Source organism: Alligator mississippiensis, chromosome 5, assembly GCF_030867095.1.
Source record: "Alligator mississippiensis isolate rAllMis1 chromosome 5, rAllMis1, whole genome shotgun sequence".
In the NCBI taxonomy this organism is placed as follows: Eukaryota; Metazoa; Chordata; order Crocodylia; family Alligatoridae; genus Alligator; species Alligator mississippiensis.
The window spans coordinates 13,664,467-13,683,324 of NC_081828.1; the positions used below are offsets into that span (position 1 = coordinate 13,664,467).

The window sequence follows — 18,858 nt, forward strand, 5'->3', positions numbered from 1 at the left end:
AGCGTGGTTATCTCCGTAATGAGACCAATTACACCAGGAAGCATTTCAATGAGATGCAACAGAGCTCACCTCTACTTGGCGCCTTAGTGGCACATCCAAGTCTACAGGTAGTTGTCATTTTTGGTGGCAATTAGAATTATTAACACCTTTTAGTGTATTGATTTTTCCGAGCACAGTTAAAAACTCCTGGGATGCCTTAATCATCAGTAAGGCAACAGTGTATTTGTTTCTCGGTATTTTGTATCACTTTTAATTATTCACTTCTTTGACTGTAAGTCTGATATAGTAGGTGGCTAATTCTAGAAGAGCTGTTACCTTGTGCCTTTCCAGTGCCCCTCTCCCATCTCCTTCCGACTGTATTCTCAGTGGGGCTCAAGCCGTTTTATCAGCAATATCAGCTGAAACAGTAACTTAATATTTCACTTGGTTGCATCATGGCTTATATATTATTTCAGCACATCACTGAGCTGTCATCAAGTTCTGATGAAATACAGACCCAAAGGCAGCAAAACTAGATGTGCTGTGCAGAAGCACTGCTAGTTTGACACAGTTCTGTTTTACACACGTGACCTCACAGGATTTTGCCTGTGTGGTTAATGATGCAACATCACTAAATTGTGGGTTCATTGTAATGGCAGGTGCTCAAAGCATTTATAGGGCTATGCTGTGTGCACAGGATTGCTTTGCAGGTACTACTCTGAGTACAAGCAACCCCTCCTCAAGCTCCTTGCTATGCAGTTGTAGTGTTTATGCTGTACTGTCCCTCTGAAATGCCTCTGGTAGACGTAGCTTGCTGACCCGGCTGCTGTATGCAGATGAATAACCAGCTGAAGAGCTTTTATTGTTGAGAAAGCACCCTAGACATCAGCCTTTGTGAAGTGCCACAAACCTGGCACCCTAAATCCTAAATCATTCTTTCAAACATAGGCATGTGTTTTAAAAGTATTAGCCTTAGGTGTCCTGTTGCCACTTACCTTGTTATATATTCTCTATCATTGTCTTTTAAATGATGCGTTAATGAACAAACATATGAAATGCTCTGACTGTGGACTTATGCCATTTTTCATTAGGTCCCTCTGTACAGTGGTGTGCAAATGGATGTATTCGTCAGAGGAGGGGTGGAACGATGATTTCTGGAAGTTGATTGACTTAGAAGATTTGGTGGAAGATAAATATGAAAAAATAGGTAAATAATTTTATATTAACCCCTAACCCTTTACTGGTGTACCTGCCAGCAAGAAAGTAACAGGCCTCACTGAAACAGGAGATGGGCAGGTGAGAAACTACATGATTGCGTACATAGAGGTGTTACGTCTCCTGAGTATACTATATACTTGTGGGTGCCATGAAGTATAGTAGTGAGAACTTCATGCCTTTGAACTGTTAACATTATTGGAAGAATTACTTCCAGAAAGCTGTTTATAAAGGTGTGACATGATATCAGTGTTTAATGATTTAATCTTTTTTCTTAAATGATAGGATTTAGAGTACCATAGGTACAGGAATTACATGCATCTGAAAACTTCAGCACTGTTACCAGCTCTCTCCACAGCTTTACCAAAATCACTTAGAGCAGTGCTCAACAACCTTTTAGAAGCTGCGGGCCAGGACAACCCAGCTCTGGTCCAACGTGGACCAGGTGGCATTGGGAGAACTTCAGAGACAGAGGGGCTTTCCCTGCCTCCTCACCAAGGTACACAGCTAGGAGCTACATCCATGCCACCACCACCACCTCCAGACCCTCCTGTTTCCTGGCTGCAGGCAGGTTCAACTTCTAGCCAATGGGGAGCTGCACCAGGGCCATGCAGCTTCCAGCTGCATCTGTCACTGGTGCTTTTCCTCTCCCCTTCCCCTGGCTACAGCATGGGTGCAGCGTCCAGCCTTCAGGTTTCTGTGTCAAGCCTGTGCATCTTCCAGCTGTGCCTGTTCTGGAAAGGGCAGGGGCCTGGGAGCGGAGAGAAGCAGTAGAGTTTGCAGTAGGGCTGTGTGAAGCTTCGGTAACCGATTTGATTTGGAAGAGATTCGGCCTGATTCGGTGGTCGAATTTCCAAATCTGAATCAAATTGGGAGATAATTAAAAGGTCCAAATCACATCGGAAGCTTCTGAATCAATTTGGAAAAGTTTCAGTGCCATTTCTGAGATTTAGCTATATACTAAACAGGCAGCAGTCCTCACCACACTGGACACAGCTGTCTACAGCTGGTAAGTCTGTTGTGGTGGGCAGAGAGGGGAGGGAAGGGACATGGCGGGAGGGGGCAGATCAACATATCCACAGCAAGGGAGGGATTGGAGCTGAGACAAGCTGCCCAGATGGGGCAGGGGGGTGCAGGACTCAGGGCAGGAGGGCGGGGGATGTGAGCACAGCAGTGCTGTGAGCAGGGCCTATGCCCTGCTGCTGCTTGCCCAGCTGGGGCAGCAGGGGGGATGGGACGTGATGCAGATCTAGCTCGCTCCAGGCGGAAGGGAATAAGTGGCAGCAGGGCATAGCCCCTGCATCCAGTGCTGCCATGCCTGCATCCCATGTCTCCCTGCACCCCTGTCCCAGCTGGGCAAGCAGCAGCAGGGCATAGCTCCTGCTTCCAGCGCTACTGCACCTCCCCTCCTCCCCCCCACCGGCTGGGCAGCTTGTCCCAGCCCCAGCCCCGATCCCTCCCTCACTGTGGGGCATTGATTTGCCCCCCCATGCCCCTTCCCTTCCTCCTCTGCCCACCACAACAGACTTGCCAGTTGGAGGCAGCTGTGTCCAGCGTGGTGAGGACTGCTGTCTGTTTAATCTATGGCCAAATCTCTGAAGCGGCTTCGAATCTTTGGATCTGATTTGGTTGAATATAATCGGGACAGTGATTCAAATCTCCGAAGTGAATCACCGTCCCTACAAATCAGCTAAATCCGAATCCAAAGCAAATACTTGCCATTTGGTACAGGCCTAGTTTGCAGCTCCCTGGCCTTGGTGCAGCCCCCTCCAGCTGGAAGCGAGCCCGCATGCAGCCGTGGAGCAGGGCGGGTCTGAGAGCAACAGCAGCAAGGCGGGCAAAGCCTTCCAGGTCTGCGGGTTGGATCCAGTGGCTCAGCTGGCTGGATCCAGCCCCCAGGCTTTATGTTGCCAACCGCTAACTTAGATCAGCATTTTCAAATAGATCTAATACCTTTGTCTTGTTGCAATACTGCAGTACTTTCTTTAATGCTGACATTGAGATACATATTGATAGGGCTTGATTTTTCAAAGGTGGGTACAACTGCTGTCCACTTCAGGTAGAAGTGTAGATTTGCTACACTGCTAAAACTCAGGCCGTAGTGGTTTTTAAGTGGACTGCCAGGAAATCAAGCAATTTCTACAGTGGATTCATAAGAACTTCAGCTAGATTTCAAGCAGTAAGTTTCTGACACTAACATACCAACCAGCATGCTGATGGAGGAACCAAAAGTAGCTTTTGCTGCTACTGTTAGCATATTTTGTGGCCTGTACCATGCTTTGTGAGGCAGAATTTTCCTACTTGTTACTGTCTTCTTAGTGCTTTTTACTCACGTATGGCTTGTATTTAATTACATTTTAGTTTTGCTAATAACAATTCCTAAAACAGATTTTCATTAGAAATCCATAATGTTAATTTAGCAGAAAATTCCCAGGGTAAGTTTATTAGACTTTCCCTGCTAAGTTAATGGACTTTTAATGGATGTCCTAAGCAGACATGTCATTAACAAGAATACTACCATACGTGAATTAAAATATGCCTGTTCATCAAATATAATCATCTAAAATTTCTTTTTATTTTTTTTATATTTGGCATATTGAGCAGGTTTCTACAACAGTTTCAGTGCAGTAATGTGAAATGTAAATAATTTAAGAATGACTTGTTATTGGTAATGAAATCTAAAAACCTTTCCAGTAGTCATAAGTAGATGCTTCAAGTAATCATCAGGCATATGTGAATTGTACTTGAAAGCCATGTTTGTATAGCTTTCAGCATCTCCACTGCCTATTAAAAAGGTTCTGCTGCGTTACAAACCATTTCAGCAGATTTCAGCATTTAGCATTTTGAGATTTTTAGCATGAATATAATTCCTATAATTCCTACCAGATGCAGCTTTTAGCAAATCTGTACCAAGCTAAAAGAATGTATGCAATAAATAAATGTTTTTTCAGAAAATTGAACACCTCAGCAGCTGCTGGTCTCATGGAAGAGCATTTTTAAAATAAATTATTTATGAACTGTAAGCTAAAGATCAAATACAATATTTATACGGTACATTTCAAGGACAGTGCAAAGCAATTTACCATTTGAGGCAACTAAACATACATGTTTCAAGTGATGAAGCAGCCTTTAATAAAAAGGAGGTGCTGGTATGAGAGAAACCTCATAAAACTGAACAATATGAGTATCAAAGTTTGGAAGGACCAAAATCTTCAATTTAATAATGTTTACATTTTTCTTTTAAACAAGGGGTTCATAGAAATAAATACAGATACAAATTATCTTATGTAGGCAGATAAGTTGCACAGAAAATAAAAACAACACATTTTTGGTTCTCTCTATAAAGTAGAGAAGTAGCTTGTTCCACAAATAGTCCCAGTGATAGAAGAACAGGAATGGGAGAGGCAGAAGCAAGCCCAGAGTCATGACCTGAAACTCTAACCTTCCCAACAGAACAAGATGTCGGGAATACACATATGTGTGGTACAAAGTTACCAGTTGCTCGAGGTTCTGACATCTTTACTCATGTTGGTTAGTATTTCATTCTTCAGAAAGTTGCTCTGATTTCAAGTGAAATACTGTTCACTGTAAGTAATGTTAATGGCAGTTGTTCTAAGGGCTCGGGACAGAAATTACACACAAACTAGTAAGAGCAATCAGAAACCGGTTCAAATCTGGAACACAACAGAAGTTCAGAGCACATAAACCGCTTTCAAAATGGCTGAAAATGGTTTAAGATAAACATGGATGGATGTAGTATTAGACTTAACTGATTTAGATTAAATCGGTTTGTTGAACTTTTGTCCTAGATCTTCTCCAGATTCAAGTTAACTCACAGTCCCCAAGCATCCAAGGATGATTCGCACCTCCCCAGCCAACGCCCCCCCCCCGGCAGGCTGACTTGGCCTAAGCTGTCTGCTCCAGCCAGGCAGACAGGTGTGCTCTAGTGTGCCCCCAGCTTCTGCCCTGGGCCAGCGCAGGCATGTGGCTGCATTTCTGAAATCAAAAGTGAATGTCTGTTCAGTTACTTATTGGTTCAATCTACGCAGCATAGTAACCTGCAAAGATTGAATCAATTCAGCCTCCGGCTTTTTGACTCTCTGTACTTAGCCGAAGCGATCAGAGAAGGTGTGGCTAGTTCCATGGACATTGATTTAAATCAGTAGGGGCCAGCCATTGCAGGTGTGCCACAAATTAAGCTCTGCACCCTCCCCATGTGCCACTCAGATCCCTTTCTGTCTGATCTGCTGTTCAGCTTTCTGCTTCCTACCCTATCTGCCATTGTGTTTCCTGTTTCCTTCCTGATCTGCCATGCACCCCATACAAAGCCTGCCTAGGCCACTTGTGGCATGTGCACCACAGGCTGGCCACTCCTGATTTAAACAGTCAGACTTACTGAGTTTGAGCTAAATACTGACAGTCCATGCATGGGTGCCAGAGAAGAGGAAGAGAGAGCAAGGAGTCCTCCCTGTTAATAGAAATACAGAGGCAGGAGATGGAAATGACTGCCCCTTCTGCAAGTACTGGAATTGAATTTGGTGGACTGAGGGCCAGAGTCCAAAGGAGTCTTAGGTGTGGTGGTGCAAGTTAAGGCCTGACTCTGGAAATGGGGTTCACAAACTCATGGTAGATGCCTATTCTTCATATACTTTGAATGGGGAGAGTTAGGTGCCAGGGACTGGTATTCACGGTGCTTTGTGTGCTGAGTGAATGGGATGTTTCAATCAGCCAATAAGAAACTAACTATGGATGCGTACCTGTGATCCTGTCTCTGGCCTGGACTTAGACATCTACCCTGGAGCCCTGAACTACATGCTTATGTGAGATTGAGATTCACAACCTGATTGCTTATGCATTTTGAATTGGAGATGCTGGATACAATGCAAGAACAGTGTTGAGGGCAGGGACTGGAACTCACCCAGAGCTCTCAGAAGAGTGCCCTCTTGCTTGTTCACTGTGGTCACAAGTCATTCATTTCTTTCTGCACTGTGCTCCCCTTCTAACCGGAGGGGGTCACAATGCTTCCAGTCAGACATACCTGACTTCTAGTCTTGATTAAGGTACTTTCCCAGGAGATAAAAGGCTCCTCAGGCTGTAAAGGGCCTAGAACCCAAGTCTCCCACTTGCTAGGCACAGTTTACATATAACTCCTTGACTGTTTATATGCTAGATCATTGCTGTCACCATAAAATGACCCTAGGGTCATCTTTGGCTTTGTTTCTGAATGACGGTAGCCAGGGGTGCTGAACTCCATGTTGTCAGTGTGTGATAAGTATGGTCTGAGTACATCTACTGTATCAGTAGTAGCTGAAGCGTACTGGCAAAAACTTCAGCATGGATAACTTCTCATGTGCAAAACCAGCCAGGTGAGGTCTCTTTATTTCTCTCCTGGATTTTGGTGCCTGAATGCCCCCTGAGTTGAATTTTAGGTGCCTGAATCCTTTTTTTTGTATATGGACTTTTGCCCATCCAATGCTAATGGATGGTTCTAACTCAGTGCTTTGGAAGATACTAAAAGAAATTGCTATGCTAATGTCCACGAATATGCCCAGGGGCACTCTCCTTCCCAAACTTCCCACTTCAATCACTGTTATTTCCAGAAGTGCTGCTTCTGGACAGCCTACTTCCAGGAATTGAGTTACAGAGCCAGAAACTTTGATTCTCTGGCATAGTAACGCTAGCCCAGGGGGTATTTGTTCTCGAAGGGTGTGCAGGCTGAGCGGAACGGGTATTGATTGCATTGTTTGGCGAGGGAGCAGATTGGGAAAAGCATTTTGGATGAGCTCAGCCCTTCCTTGCTTCATTTAAATTATTTAAGTAATTCAGTGTTGTCTTGATCCAGCTAGTTCCTAATTGACACTTTGCCTGTCTTGCTGCAGATCTCAGCAGACCTGCAGGGCTGCCAACCCCCAGCTGGGATTGTTTTGTGTAGTGCAAGACTTCTGGAAGGTGTGTTAGTGCCCTCATTGCTGTTAAGGAAGGCAAAGGCTCTTTTGGTCCTGGTCCCACAGAAGTAAATGGGAGTTTGGCACACAGTGCAACTGAGGGGAGGAAAATACATCTATATACATGCATCTGAATACATGTGTAATAGATTTTATGGCTGAAGCAAACTAGGGTACAAGTAATACACCGAGCTATGCTTGCAAACACAAGAATTCCAGAGATTAGCAACTAAGCCAGTAAGGAATAAGGATGAGAAGATAAAAGGGACACGATCAAATTCTTCTATAAGGAAAAAAAATCAGACTTTTCACGGGAACCTAATGGAATTTCCCTTTTGCCTTAGTACACAAATTGGCCAAACCTTCATACCTCATTCAAGGTTTGTTTGTCCCAAATTCTTATGAACATGTATTTTTAATGCCTGTACATGCCCACTGAAAAGAAAATATTGGCTTCTGACAAATGCTTCTGATGCTCACAGTATTAGGAACACTAAAGTATAAGAGTAGTTTTGTGGGAAAGAAAGCAAAAAGATCAGAATAAAATTACCTGAGTCTTTCATTTATTGTTGTAAAAGCAAATATTTATGTTACAGAATTTCAAATAGGCAGACACAATATGAATTTTTATTTGCAATGAGAGGAGACCTATAGCTGCATAGTTAGGACTGGAAATATTTTTAACATGCAGTTAACTTTCAGGACACCAAAAAGAATGGTTGAAATGATGTGAGACTATTTACTCTTAATTTAAAACAATATACATGTTCATATATTATGAAAAATGCATATTAAAAATATCTGGCCCTTTAAATATACTTTTATTGTAACCAGAGAGGGGCTTGTGGTTTTGTGTAGCAAGTTTCTTTTAGTTTTATTTTAACATAGTATGTGACCTTGTTGTGAAAGGACACCTTTTCTTTTGACCTTTTAGGGTCTCCCACAAAACTTTCCCACATCAAGGTGTGGTTTCTTCTATGAAAGTACGGGCTTCTGACCTTTTACACTTCTCAGAACAGTTTCACCTCTCAGGAAATCTACACAATAGGCACCTTGTGGTGACGTCTGCGTCTCATGAATTTACTTATCATACGTGCGAAGGTATAGATTCAAACCTAGGATTTCTGCAAGATTTATTGATCCGATCAGTCGGTCCATTGCAAACCCGGAGCAGAAGATGGCTCGCATCAAATCCCCTGTGAAAAATCCAGTGTACCACAGGCATCAGCACTTATCTGCTGTGGTGAGAGCATGCAAAGAGCATCTCTGTGCCATTATAAACCTAGAAAGACATTAATAATACTATTAAATGTTCATGTAGGTACTGAAGTATAAATTCCATTTAGGGGAAACAGAATGCCTGATGATTTTTTTTGTCACTATTTCTTATTTCAGGGGCATCTTATGGGGCCAAATAATGATTTCTTATTGCATTTTGCTTTATACCTAGCCCTTTGTACATGTGACAAAGGGTCCTTATACACATGACAAAATTGCCCCTTTAAGCGGTTTAATTGCTCTTTTTAGTGATTTAATTGCATCACCATGCACATGTGCGGCAGCATATTGCGATTACATTTCGTAACCGTGTACACCTGTTGTGGCGTTTTTCGATTTTAACTGACTTTTTTAGGTAGCAAAGTAAAACGCATCCAATGTATTTTAGTTTGCTACATAACAAATTACAAAAATACATCTGGAGATGGCAGCAGGGACGATGCACGGGGCGCTGGAAGCCCAGGTGTGTTAGGGGAAGCTCGGGCTTAGCGGGCTTCCAGCTCCCCATGCACCATCCTTGCCACCTTCTCCCACTGCCAGCATACCCAGCTACCCTCCTGCCACCTTCCTGCACTGCCTCAGGGCAAGCCAGCCCATTCCTGGGTGGTCCGAGGTGGCAGGAAGGTGGTGGGGATGCACAAGGTGCTGGAAGCACACCAAACCTGAGCTTCTCTGAGCACACCTGGGCTTCCAGCACTCTGCGTCCTGTTGGATCCGGCAGGTGCTGCCTGTGAGCTGGGACAGCACCTGCCCACTAGCACCCCACCTGGGTGGTCCCAAGGGGCACTGCCACCACGGAGGGAAGCATCGGCCTTGTCTGCTGGCAGGAAAGGAAACAGAAAGCAGAGCAGCTGATCAGGCTGGGAACACAGGGCTGGGAGTTTAAAACAGAGCAGAGGATCAGGCAAGGGAAGGAGATTGGAGTGGCATTCAGAGGGTGCAGGGCTAATTTATGGCACACCTACCTCCTTAGCTTTAACAGTAGTTCCTAGAATCAAGCACTGTGCCTTGTGCCTGAGGTTGTTAATCCTTGGTAACCCTGACAGGTCAGGTATCTGGAAATAAGGGCCAGCACTCTTTTGTGCATAAGGTATTATAGGCTTTAAACTATGAAATAACAGACCTATAAAGAAAACTCTTGTATGTACAAACATCAGCATCTAGCTGGATGCGTTCAGAAAGAGAACATGGTATTCCAGTTAAAGACAAGGACCTCAGATCTGGGAGGAACCTCCTCTGTGGAGTGAGTGAGTCCAGCTGGCAACTGTTGCAGGCAATCATATCATGCCATGCCATGTCACGCCATGCCACTGGCACCATGCCATGCCACGCCACGCCACACCGTGATGCCACTACCACTCCACGCCATGCCACAACTCCATGCTGCTGCCACTGCCCCCACTGCTGCTGGGCAGCCATGGTGGCATGGCTAGCATAGGGCTCCTGTTGGTGGCAGCAGCACTGAGTCTCCCCACCCACTCTGCCCTCCTGCTTCTGGTCCCGCCCAGGAGGTGGCTCCTGCCCAGTACTGGTGGAGGTGGCTCCTGCCCAGCACTGGCCCAGCCACGCTGCAGCCCCATACTCCATGCCCCCCGGTTAGCACAGAAATCTTGGGGGTAGGAAACAACACATGCCCCCCCATGTCCTCCCAACACATCGCCAATGGGCATGCCCAGACAGTTCCCAAGCCCTGGTCCTCCAACCTCCCCGCCCCAAGACTTACCTGTATCCAGCTGCTGGGGGCTGCTCCCACCACCCTTCCTTGCTGTATGCTGGCATGTTGGCCACATGTGTCTGCATGCTTCCCACTTCAAAGAGGAAAATCTGCAGTTTTCTCCTTTAAAGGGGAAAATCCGCATTTTTAGGTGCAAGACACAGGAAGTGACAGTGCCTCTCTACTCGGCATTGGTTAGGCCTCGTGGAGTACTGCGTGCAGTTCTGGGCTCCACATTTTAAAAAGGATGTGGAGAAGTTGGGTCTAGAGGCAGGCAACGAAGATGATCAAGGGTTTGGAAGGCAAGTCACATGAGGAGAGGCTGAAGGAGGTTGGCATGTTCAGTTTGCAGAAAAGGCACTTAAGAGGGGACATGATAGCAATCTTCAAATACTTGAAGGACTGCTATAAAGAGGAGGAAAAGCACCTCTTTCTCTTGTTGCAGAAAGGAGGATGTGGACCAGTGATCTGAAGTTGCCGCAAAGAAAGTTAAGGTTGGATATCCAGAAAAACTTTTTCATTTTTAGAACAGACTGCCTAGGGAAGTTGTGGGGGCAGGAAGGAATTTTACCCCATTCTTGGATTGATACAGATGGTGGGGGCTTTTGCCTTCCTTGGTAGCGATGTGGCATGGCCCTCGACCCAGGGACTCTAGAGCATATATTGACAATGTTTCATAGAAGCAAGACATTGGCTGCCGTGGTTCCCCTGCTTTCCCTGTGGCAGGGTAGGATGTTAGGTCTGTGTTGTGTCACGGTTGACAGTGGTCTTATGTAGAGTTTAGATTATGGATTGTATAGGATGGTTTGGATAGGGATGATCCTGCCTCTGGCAGGGGTTGGACTAGATGACCTTTGGAGATCCCCTCCAGCTCTGCTTACATGATTCTGTGATCTGCAGGCTTTTATACCTGCCTACCTATAGGTGCTACTGTTCAGCTATTCCAGCCAATTCCTTCTTGGTCTTGGCAGCCAGGCTTCCAAAACTTCAGCATTGCGGAACCTGTCTCAGGTATCCTTTTCTGTGAGTTTAACCCTTTTGTAGTTTGGCTCTGAGATTATTTTAAATTGCAAGGACTTTGACTCCATAGAGACACACTTGTGTTTGCTGCTTTCTTCCTCTATAGGCAAGGCGGTGCGTGGCCCTGCACACAGTCCTGGCATATTGCACTTCTTCCTTGGCATCGTGATACCCAAATCTGAAGCTCTGAGGACTGTAAGCTTCAGTGCTTTCATGGTGTTTTGGACTTCAGTGCCTAAAGAGCCTTGCCTACTTTGGCATATTTCCCTCGTGATTCCTATAAAAGGGCCTGTAAAGGAGTAAAGCAGGTTCCTTGCTTTTGCAAGATGTCACTCTGTCCAAAGTTATCTTATGTGCAGTGCTTTGTCTTGGACTGAGAATAAAGAAAACTGAATACCACTTGGGACCTGGCTCAGGGATCTAACACTGTCTGTAGGCGATGCTGTTCATTTTCACTGTGTACATGCTGAAAAACTCAGAACCAGATTGTTGAGCTTAGTTCCCAAAGCTGTCTCCCCTCACAAATTCAAGCAAGGAATGAAGTATACTTGTTGGCTATATTTACATGTGCAAAGTGCCACTGTGTTGCACATGGAAGTACCAGCCTACACGAATAAATGTATTGTTACTACATGCATCGGGGGGGGGGGGGGGGGGGGGGGCATTTCCACAGTCTTCTGAGTTTGTTTTTGTGTATGCAAAAGTTATGATGCTCGGGAAGAGATTCTTTATTGTTTCGGTTATGTGACGGTCTGGGTAGAGGACGCAAGAGGAGAAATTAAATAGCATGAATAGCTGGAAAATTTGCTGCCTACCTTTGTCTCTTATTAGCGGTAGTTGTTGAAGCTGAGCTATCCCGTGGGAACCAGGCACTAGTGCTGGGCTGAGATTCCTGAAAAGAGGGATTACTCCATATCGGGTATAGCCATCTTATCTCAGGACTGTTGTTTCTATGTAAATGAAATAAGTTATATTTACAATATAGTTAGACTCTACATCACTGATTTCACCTTCTTTGGAAAGCCAATTCAGACATATGCTACCACCAGAGACAGAGTACTATACATGTTGGTGTTGCAGACAGGAGTGACGTGGTAGATTCACCTGCATCTTCTGGGGACTGAGTTTCTGTTCTGACGTGGGAGAACCCACGAAGTATAACCTGCGCTAGAACAATGCAGCTGAGAGTTGCCTTCCCACTAGTTCTCTTCCTTTACCACTGCTTCTAAAGATTTGAACGCCAAACAGCTCAGAGCATGTACTCGAGGACATTTTTCAAGGCCAAGAGCACCGTGATCCTTTTTTCCTGGCATCTCTGATCCCAGTCCACTGGATTCAAGTATCTGTTCCGAGAACTGCAGAAGTGCCAACAGTATATGAGCTCTGAACTTGCCATATGATATATAAGGATGTTTCAGACTGTAATGACAATTTTAAAATAAAACCCTTTTGTGTGCAATGAGTGGGAAACTGCACAGCAGCAAGGAGCACTGCTGGCAGCACTGTCAAACTCACCCGTTTTTTATGGCTAAGTAGGGAAATGATGTGGTCCAGTAAGTTATCATTGCACACAAAATAGTTTTATTTTGAAATTACCGTTGCTTTCTGAAACACCCTGGCAAATAATGAACAGGGGAGAAAGAGGAAACTTAGTGTAACTTAACCTTTTTTTACATGGTTTTCCCCTCAATAAGTTACAGTTTCAGAAACAAGTTAAAGGTGTGATTCACAGCATCCTTGCATGGTAGATGCTATGGAAATCCATGGAATTTGCAAGCAAGTCGTGCTCCAAAAATGCTAACGTTTCTTTGGCTTCCTGTCATTTCAGTTGCAACAACTTGAAAATGGGTGAAGTTGGCAGGGTGGAAAGAGATGTTCGGTGGTGACTCTCCCTTTGAAGCCTGAGGCTCTGTTTCATAATCTCTGAATCAGCAGTAACAAGTTTGAGGAGCATTTTTTGAGGGAAGACTGAGCTATGTGTGGCAACTTATCTGCCCTGAGCTACTTTTTGCCTTTCTTTCTCAGGGCACCCTTTACATGTTCCAGGTTCAGCTCTATCCAGGCTGACCTCAAGTCTCAGAGTAAAATTTATCTGAAGGGGAAAACATTGACAGCTCATGTCTTTGCTCCCACCGTTTGCTGGGTTGGGGGTTTCCAACCCTTTTTTTTCCAGCCTGGGAAGTGAACTCTTGTTCAGTAAAGGGAGGGAGGAGGTCTCATCTCTGCCCACCCCTCCAATCTCAGTGAGTGAGAGTATGGAGTTTTGGTATGATTTTTTTTTTCTTCTTAGGATTTTTCTTGACTGATAGATTTGTCTTACCCTAACCGACCAAAACCCTGACCCTACACCCTTCTGAGTTGTTCCTTTTCCCTGTGACTGACTCTGTCCCCTTCCATTTTCCCACCTCCCAGGACTTCCCTGTGCTCAGAGCCTTCGTTCAGTTGTGAGCGCTCAAGTTGGGGTAGTTTAGATCACTATTAACCTTTCCTTAAAGGGCTAGTATGTCCCGTTACAGGCTGATATAACTTGGCAGGTTCCACCATGCTGCTAAAGACAAGGGAAAGATGAAGAAAGATTTAATATGCTGTCATCAACCTGCACTGGCTGGAAGTGTAGAGGCTCTGTTTAATCTTTTGGTGTCCTGGATAGGAACTGAACTGGATGGATATCCCCTGGAGAGTAGGCAAACAACTTAATTTGCCAGAAAGCAGGCTGAATTTAAACTACTGTGTTGGAACCAAAGTTTGTCTATATACATTTTTTTTGCACTTGTTCCTTCTATAGCTGACAGGCACAAGTACATTCTTTCTTGCTTGTTCTGCACATTAAATGATGTTTAAATTTATATTATGGCAACTTCAACTTTCTCTTCCTGTTAAAAATGAAATCTGGGAGTTAAATTTATACTTCTTTTTTTTTCATTTTTAGCAGACAGCAAAAGTTTAAATCAACAGTCTTAGCAAAAGCCTTGCCTGCAGCAGTCACCGCACTGATATTTTATCTTTAAACAATGTAAGGAAGAAAAGTGTGTATGAGATAATAGTGGTGAAAGTGTGTCTTGGGAAATTGCCCTCTTCAAGGAAAAAGGTAATTGAGCTGATGCGCTTGTCTCTTGTAGTAACCTCACTCCTTCCCGCCTTCAATTTGTCCTGTGGTTTTGCTACCCCTTCATTTTGACATATCATAAATCAGGCGTAATCCTTTAATAGCCGACTGAAGTTCCCATCTGGATCCCCTCTTTCTAGGACCCTGCATTCCACTCATCCGTTGCAGTGTGCTGGATTGGCTTAATTTTTGGCTTTACGGGACAGAAATGTGACTAGACATTGTGAGACACCTGCCATATTTGTGTATACTGTGAAATAAGTTAGCTATCTGGGCATTTTAAATCAGTTATCCCTATTGTAGGTTAAAGCCACACACCGCATGCAAGGGCTGCTGTGCACACACTGATCTCCAGGAGCTATAAGATGTTAGAAACATTTGACTGAATAAAGGTAGCTCTACACGCCATGCCAGGAGCATGAGAAGTTCCTGTATGCTGAGCAGCTGGTGACACTCCAGGTGACATGGGGTTAAACGTATGTTCCAGCGTTAAATAGGGCTGTACAAAAGACCTGAGATACCTTAATTCTTTTGTGCGATTAGACACTTAGAAAGAGAAGGGAGTTGAAAGCAAAAATGGTATTTTTTTCCTTTCATCATCCTCTGTCTGTCCTGTTCACTTCAGCACACTGTTGTGGTTTAAATGATCATTTCTAAAACATTTTCTCCATATGGTTGCAATAAAAAAGGCTGTCTTCAGAGAATTTCCAGATCAGAGGCTTTCTGTTGAACATCTTCCTCTTCCTCCTTCTTTTGTCTAATGCTTTCCCTTTCTTCTTCTCCTCCTCTTCACCTTCTTCCTTGGCTTAACATGGGAATATACTTTTTTGAGACATAGATTAGATATCCAGAAAGGGCCCATTGTGATCACGTAGTCAGGCCTTCTCTATAACACAAGCCAGAGGACTTCTCTTGAATTTCTGTTTGAAATAGAGTATGTCTTTCAGAAAAACAATGAATCTTAAATTAGAAAATTTCAACTGCTAGAGAATCCAATCCAGATCTTGTCAAGTTATTTCAGTGTTTATCGTATTTACTCAAATCCAAGATAAGGTTTCCCCCCGACAAACACCGGGGGGGGGGGCGCATGAGGGGAGAGGTAGCTCAACTTAATTTTGAGGTGGGGAATATGGCAGCTCAAGTCCAGCTTCAATCCCTGGGCTCAGGGCCAAAACCATAGCTGAGCCACTGCCTGCCCTGGGTGGGGTAGGTTATGTAGTAGAAGAGCGGGCATGTGGTAGGGGAAATGCAGGAGAGATCATGCAGTGGGGAGCAGCAAGTGGGGAAGACCTGGGGTGTGCAGCTTAGAGGGAAGTGCAGAGGATACTGTGCCGCCTGCCTCCCCCTTTCCCCCACTTCCTAACTGACTAACTTCAGCTTTAGGTCTGGTCTAACCCAGCCAGGCCTGGAGTTGTAGCCATTCATTTTTTTCCTGGCTTGGCTGGGCTAAGCCACAGGTGCCATCGCTACTTACTGACCCAGAGCCAGAGCTGCCCCCCAGAAGGTAAGCAGCAGATGAGTGCAGGGTAGGGGGCAGGAAGCCATAGGCACCGAGGGGCAACAGGCAAAGGAGGCCAAAGGTAGGGAGGCAAGGGCCTCCTTGAGAGGGGATCTGGTTGCCATCTATAAACTTACCAAGGGGGACCAGCAGGGAACGGGAAAGACCCTGTTCCCCTGAGCACTACCAGGAGTAACTAGGAATAATGGTCATAAGTTGACTGAGAATAGGTTCAAGCTAGACATCAGGAGGCACTACTTCACAGTCAGGGTGGCTAGGATCTGGATCCAACTTCCAAGGGAAGTGGTGCTCACTTCTAGCCTGGGGGTCTTCAAAAGGCGAGGTCATTTGACCCCAGCATTCTCTCCTGCCCATGGCAGGGGGTCGGACTTGATGATCTGCTCAGGTCCCTTCTGACCCGACCAACTATGAAACTATGAAGGGTGTGGTTCTGGCTCCTTGTCCCTGCTGCTCTTTTGGGGAAGCAAATTTAAGACAACCCTCCAATAGTTAGATTCTGTACATGGAAAAATTTAAGAAATTTAGAATTTTCCACATTCTAAATATATAACGGGCTTAGTCTGTCTGTCTGCCTGTGTGTCTGTGTGTCTGTTTGTCCATAATGCTTTTGGCCAACTGTGCATGCACCACCAAGAAGGTGGGTGGCGATTGGCTGCGTCGGCCCAAGGTTGAGCTGATGTCAGGGAAGTTTGTGGTGGTGGTGAACACGCCCTGACCACCCAAGCAGCAGGGCTTCCCCATGCCTTCCTGCCTGAGGGTGAAGCAGGGGTCATGGTGGTGGCAGCCCCCAACCCGACCCCACAGAACAGCCGGCAGGGAGGGGGAGGCAGTGGGGAGGGAGGGGAGCAGGGCAGAGGAAGCAAAGTGGGGTCATGGTGGCAGCTCTTGTCAGGGCTGGGTGGTGGGGAGGGAGGGAGGGAGGGGAGTAGGAAGGGGCCCTGAACAACAGGCGGTAGGGAGGGGGAGGTAGCAGGGAGGGAGGGAGGCTGCATGGGCCTGGGCAGGCACGGAGCAGGGGGAGGTGAACAACATTCCCCTAAGCTGTGCGGTGTGCATGGCCATGCAGGCATGCCAGGCAGAGTGGCATGAGCACACCTGCCAGGCCACGCATGCCATGAAGCACAGAGGGAACTCTGGAGGTGAAGGGGAGTGTGGTCATGGTGGTGGCTGTTTTCAGGGCTGGGTAGCAGGGAATAAAAGAAGGGAGGGGAAGGGGAAGAGAGAGGAGATGGAGGGAAGCCATGCTGCGAGGTGGAGGCAGGCGGGAGGGAGGGAGGGAGGGAGCCCCCTGCACCAGAGGCTGGAGGAGGAGGCGATGGTGGCAGTGGAGGGAGTCTTTACATGGCCATCCTCGAAGGGTGAGTGAGGGTTGAAGGGGGCCATGTAAACACTCCCTGAAATCCATCATTCTTGACAGGCAATTAGCTTGTATAGAATCTAAATATGAGGGGTCATCTTAAATTCAGGGTCATCTTAGATTTGGGTGAATGAACCTCACTGTTAAATATTGGTGTGGGGGTTTTTTTTAGTCTTATTTTGTCTAGCTTTCAGCTTTCAGTCACTTGATTTTGGTCTGCAAGGCCAAAGATCTGTCTGCTGTAATATTATTATTCCCATGGAAGTACTTTGTCAGGATGCCGTCTTTGGTCCCTGATGCACTCTACTGAACTGCAGTCATCTGTCCTCAGTTTCTTTCATTGAGCCTCCAGTCACCTTCTTGATATGTCACTTGCTACTCGCTAGTTATATAATGTGCTACTCTGGCTCTTCCTTCTTGGGATGGCATCTAAAGCCACTGTTGATTATAGTAACTGCACTGATGGGAAAGATGATTAAGGAATCCAGATTTCCTACTCCCCTGTGGTCCAGCCCAGAGACTCTTTAAAAAGCAGCTACAGCCAATTTTCCTCCATAATTTGCTGTTTTCCCCCATTTGCTGCTTTCTTGCCTCTCTAGAAGGTGCCCTCTTTCTTTTCTTTTTCTAGGTGCTTTGGTGACTCTTGAAGTCTCTCTCTGCAAGAAACTCCCCTGCCTTTCCTCTTCAGCCTCTCTAAACTGCAACCTTCTTATCCTCCTTATCTCTAACCTGCAACCTTCGTTTCTTCAGATGTTGCAGGGCCAACAATTTGATCTAGCTGAGATGATATTCTTAGGTACTGGTCCCAGTAACCTTCTCTTTGTTAAGTTAGGCATGTTGCATTTGTTGGGCCTTTAAATGTCAGTAGAAGCCTATTTTCTAGTCTTTCACTCATTCTCATCACTCTTCTTTGAACCCTCACCATTTTATTGCATTCCTTTTGAAACGTGGGTGCTAGAAATGGATAGAATATAAATGTAGTTAATTCTTGTCAGTCTTTTTGGGGATTGAAGTTGTGTGGACTTGAAGGCTTCAAAAAATTCCTTTAATAATTGATTAAGGTATTTCTTGTATTGATCTCGTGTTTCTTCTGGATTTGAAAAAGGGGTAATCAAATAATGCTTCAAATGAGAGTTACTATCACCTGCATTATTAATAAACATCAGGTAATAAAAAGCACTCGACTGAGTAATAAAAGATAAATTATATATTTAAGTCAAAATAGAGATCTATCATTCCCAGCCAGAATGATTGATCTGCAATATCAACAAGTAAAACATTAATCACATAGAATGATGCCACTTGTTGATCTGCAGTATTTAGAGACAAGAATACTGTTGATGGTATACTATAAAGTTATATATATCTATGCTGGTGAGCTCCCATTAGATAAGTTAGGGTGCAAACCTATAGTTTGCTAGCTCCTCCATGATAATAGACCTTATGAGTGCTTTTACCTCCACTAAGTGGGAGGTAGCTCACCACACTTCCGCTGAGAGGTAAAAGTACATTACATTTGCCATGGATAATTATACACACCCAGGTAGTCAATGTGCTAAAAGTTTATATCTTCAGTTACTTACCTGAATCAATTATTTGACTGTTACACTTGATTATTTACTCAGTTATATATACATGTAATATATTTATTGCTCACATACCTCAGAGTAAGGCTCCTACACATGTAGGCAATATTCATGTTACTCTGTTAATCCAATTCCAGTT

General features: G+C 45.0%; 1 protein-coding gene across 12 annotated transcripts in view; it reads left to right on the forward strand.

Moving 5' to 3' along the window:
• The window catches only part of FGGY (FGGY carbohydrate kinase domain containing), a 412,233-nt gene that overhangs the window by 284,870 nt on the left and 108,505 nt on the right, over positions 1-18,858 (forward strand). For all 12 annotated transcript variants that reach the window (XR_002087611.2, XM_019479224.2, XM_019479227.2 and 9 more), the window contains one exon: positions 1,071-1,186. Coding sequence is in view for 11 of the 12 variants with exons in the window: in XM_019479224.2 (XP_019334769.2) it covers positions 1,071-1,186 (116 nt within the window). In the remaining variant the exon portion in view is untranslated. The remainder of the gene's footprint in view (positions 1-1,070; positions 1,187-18,858) is intronic.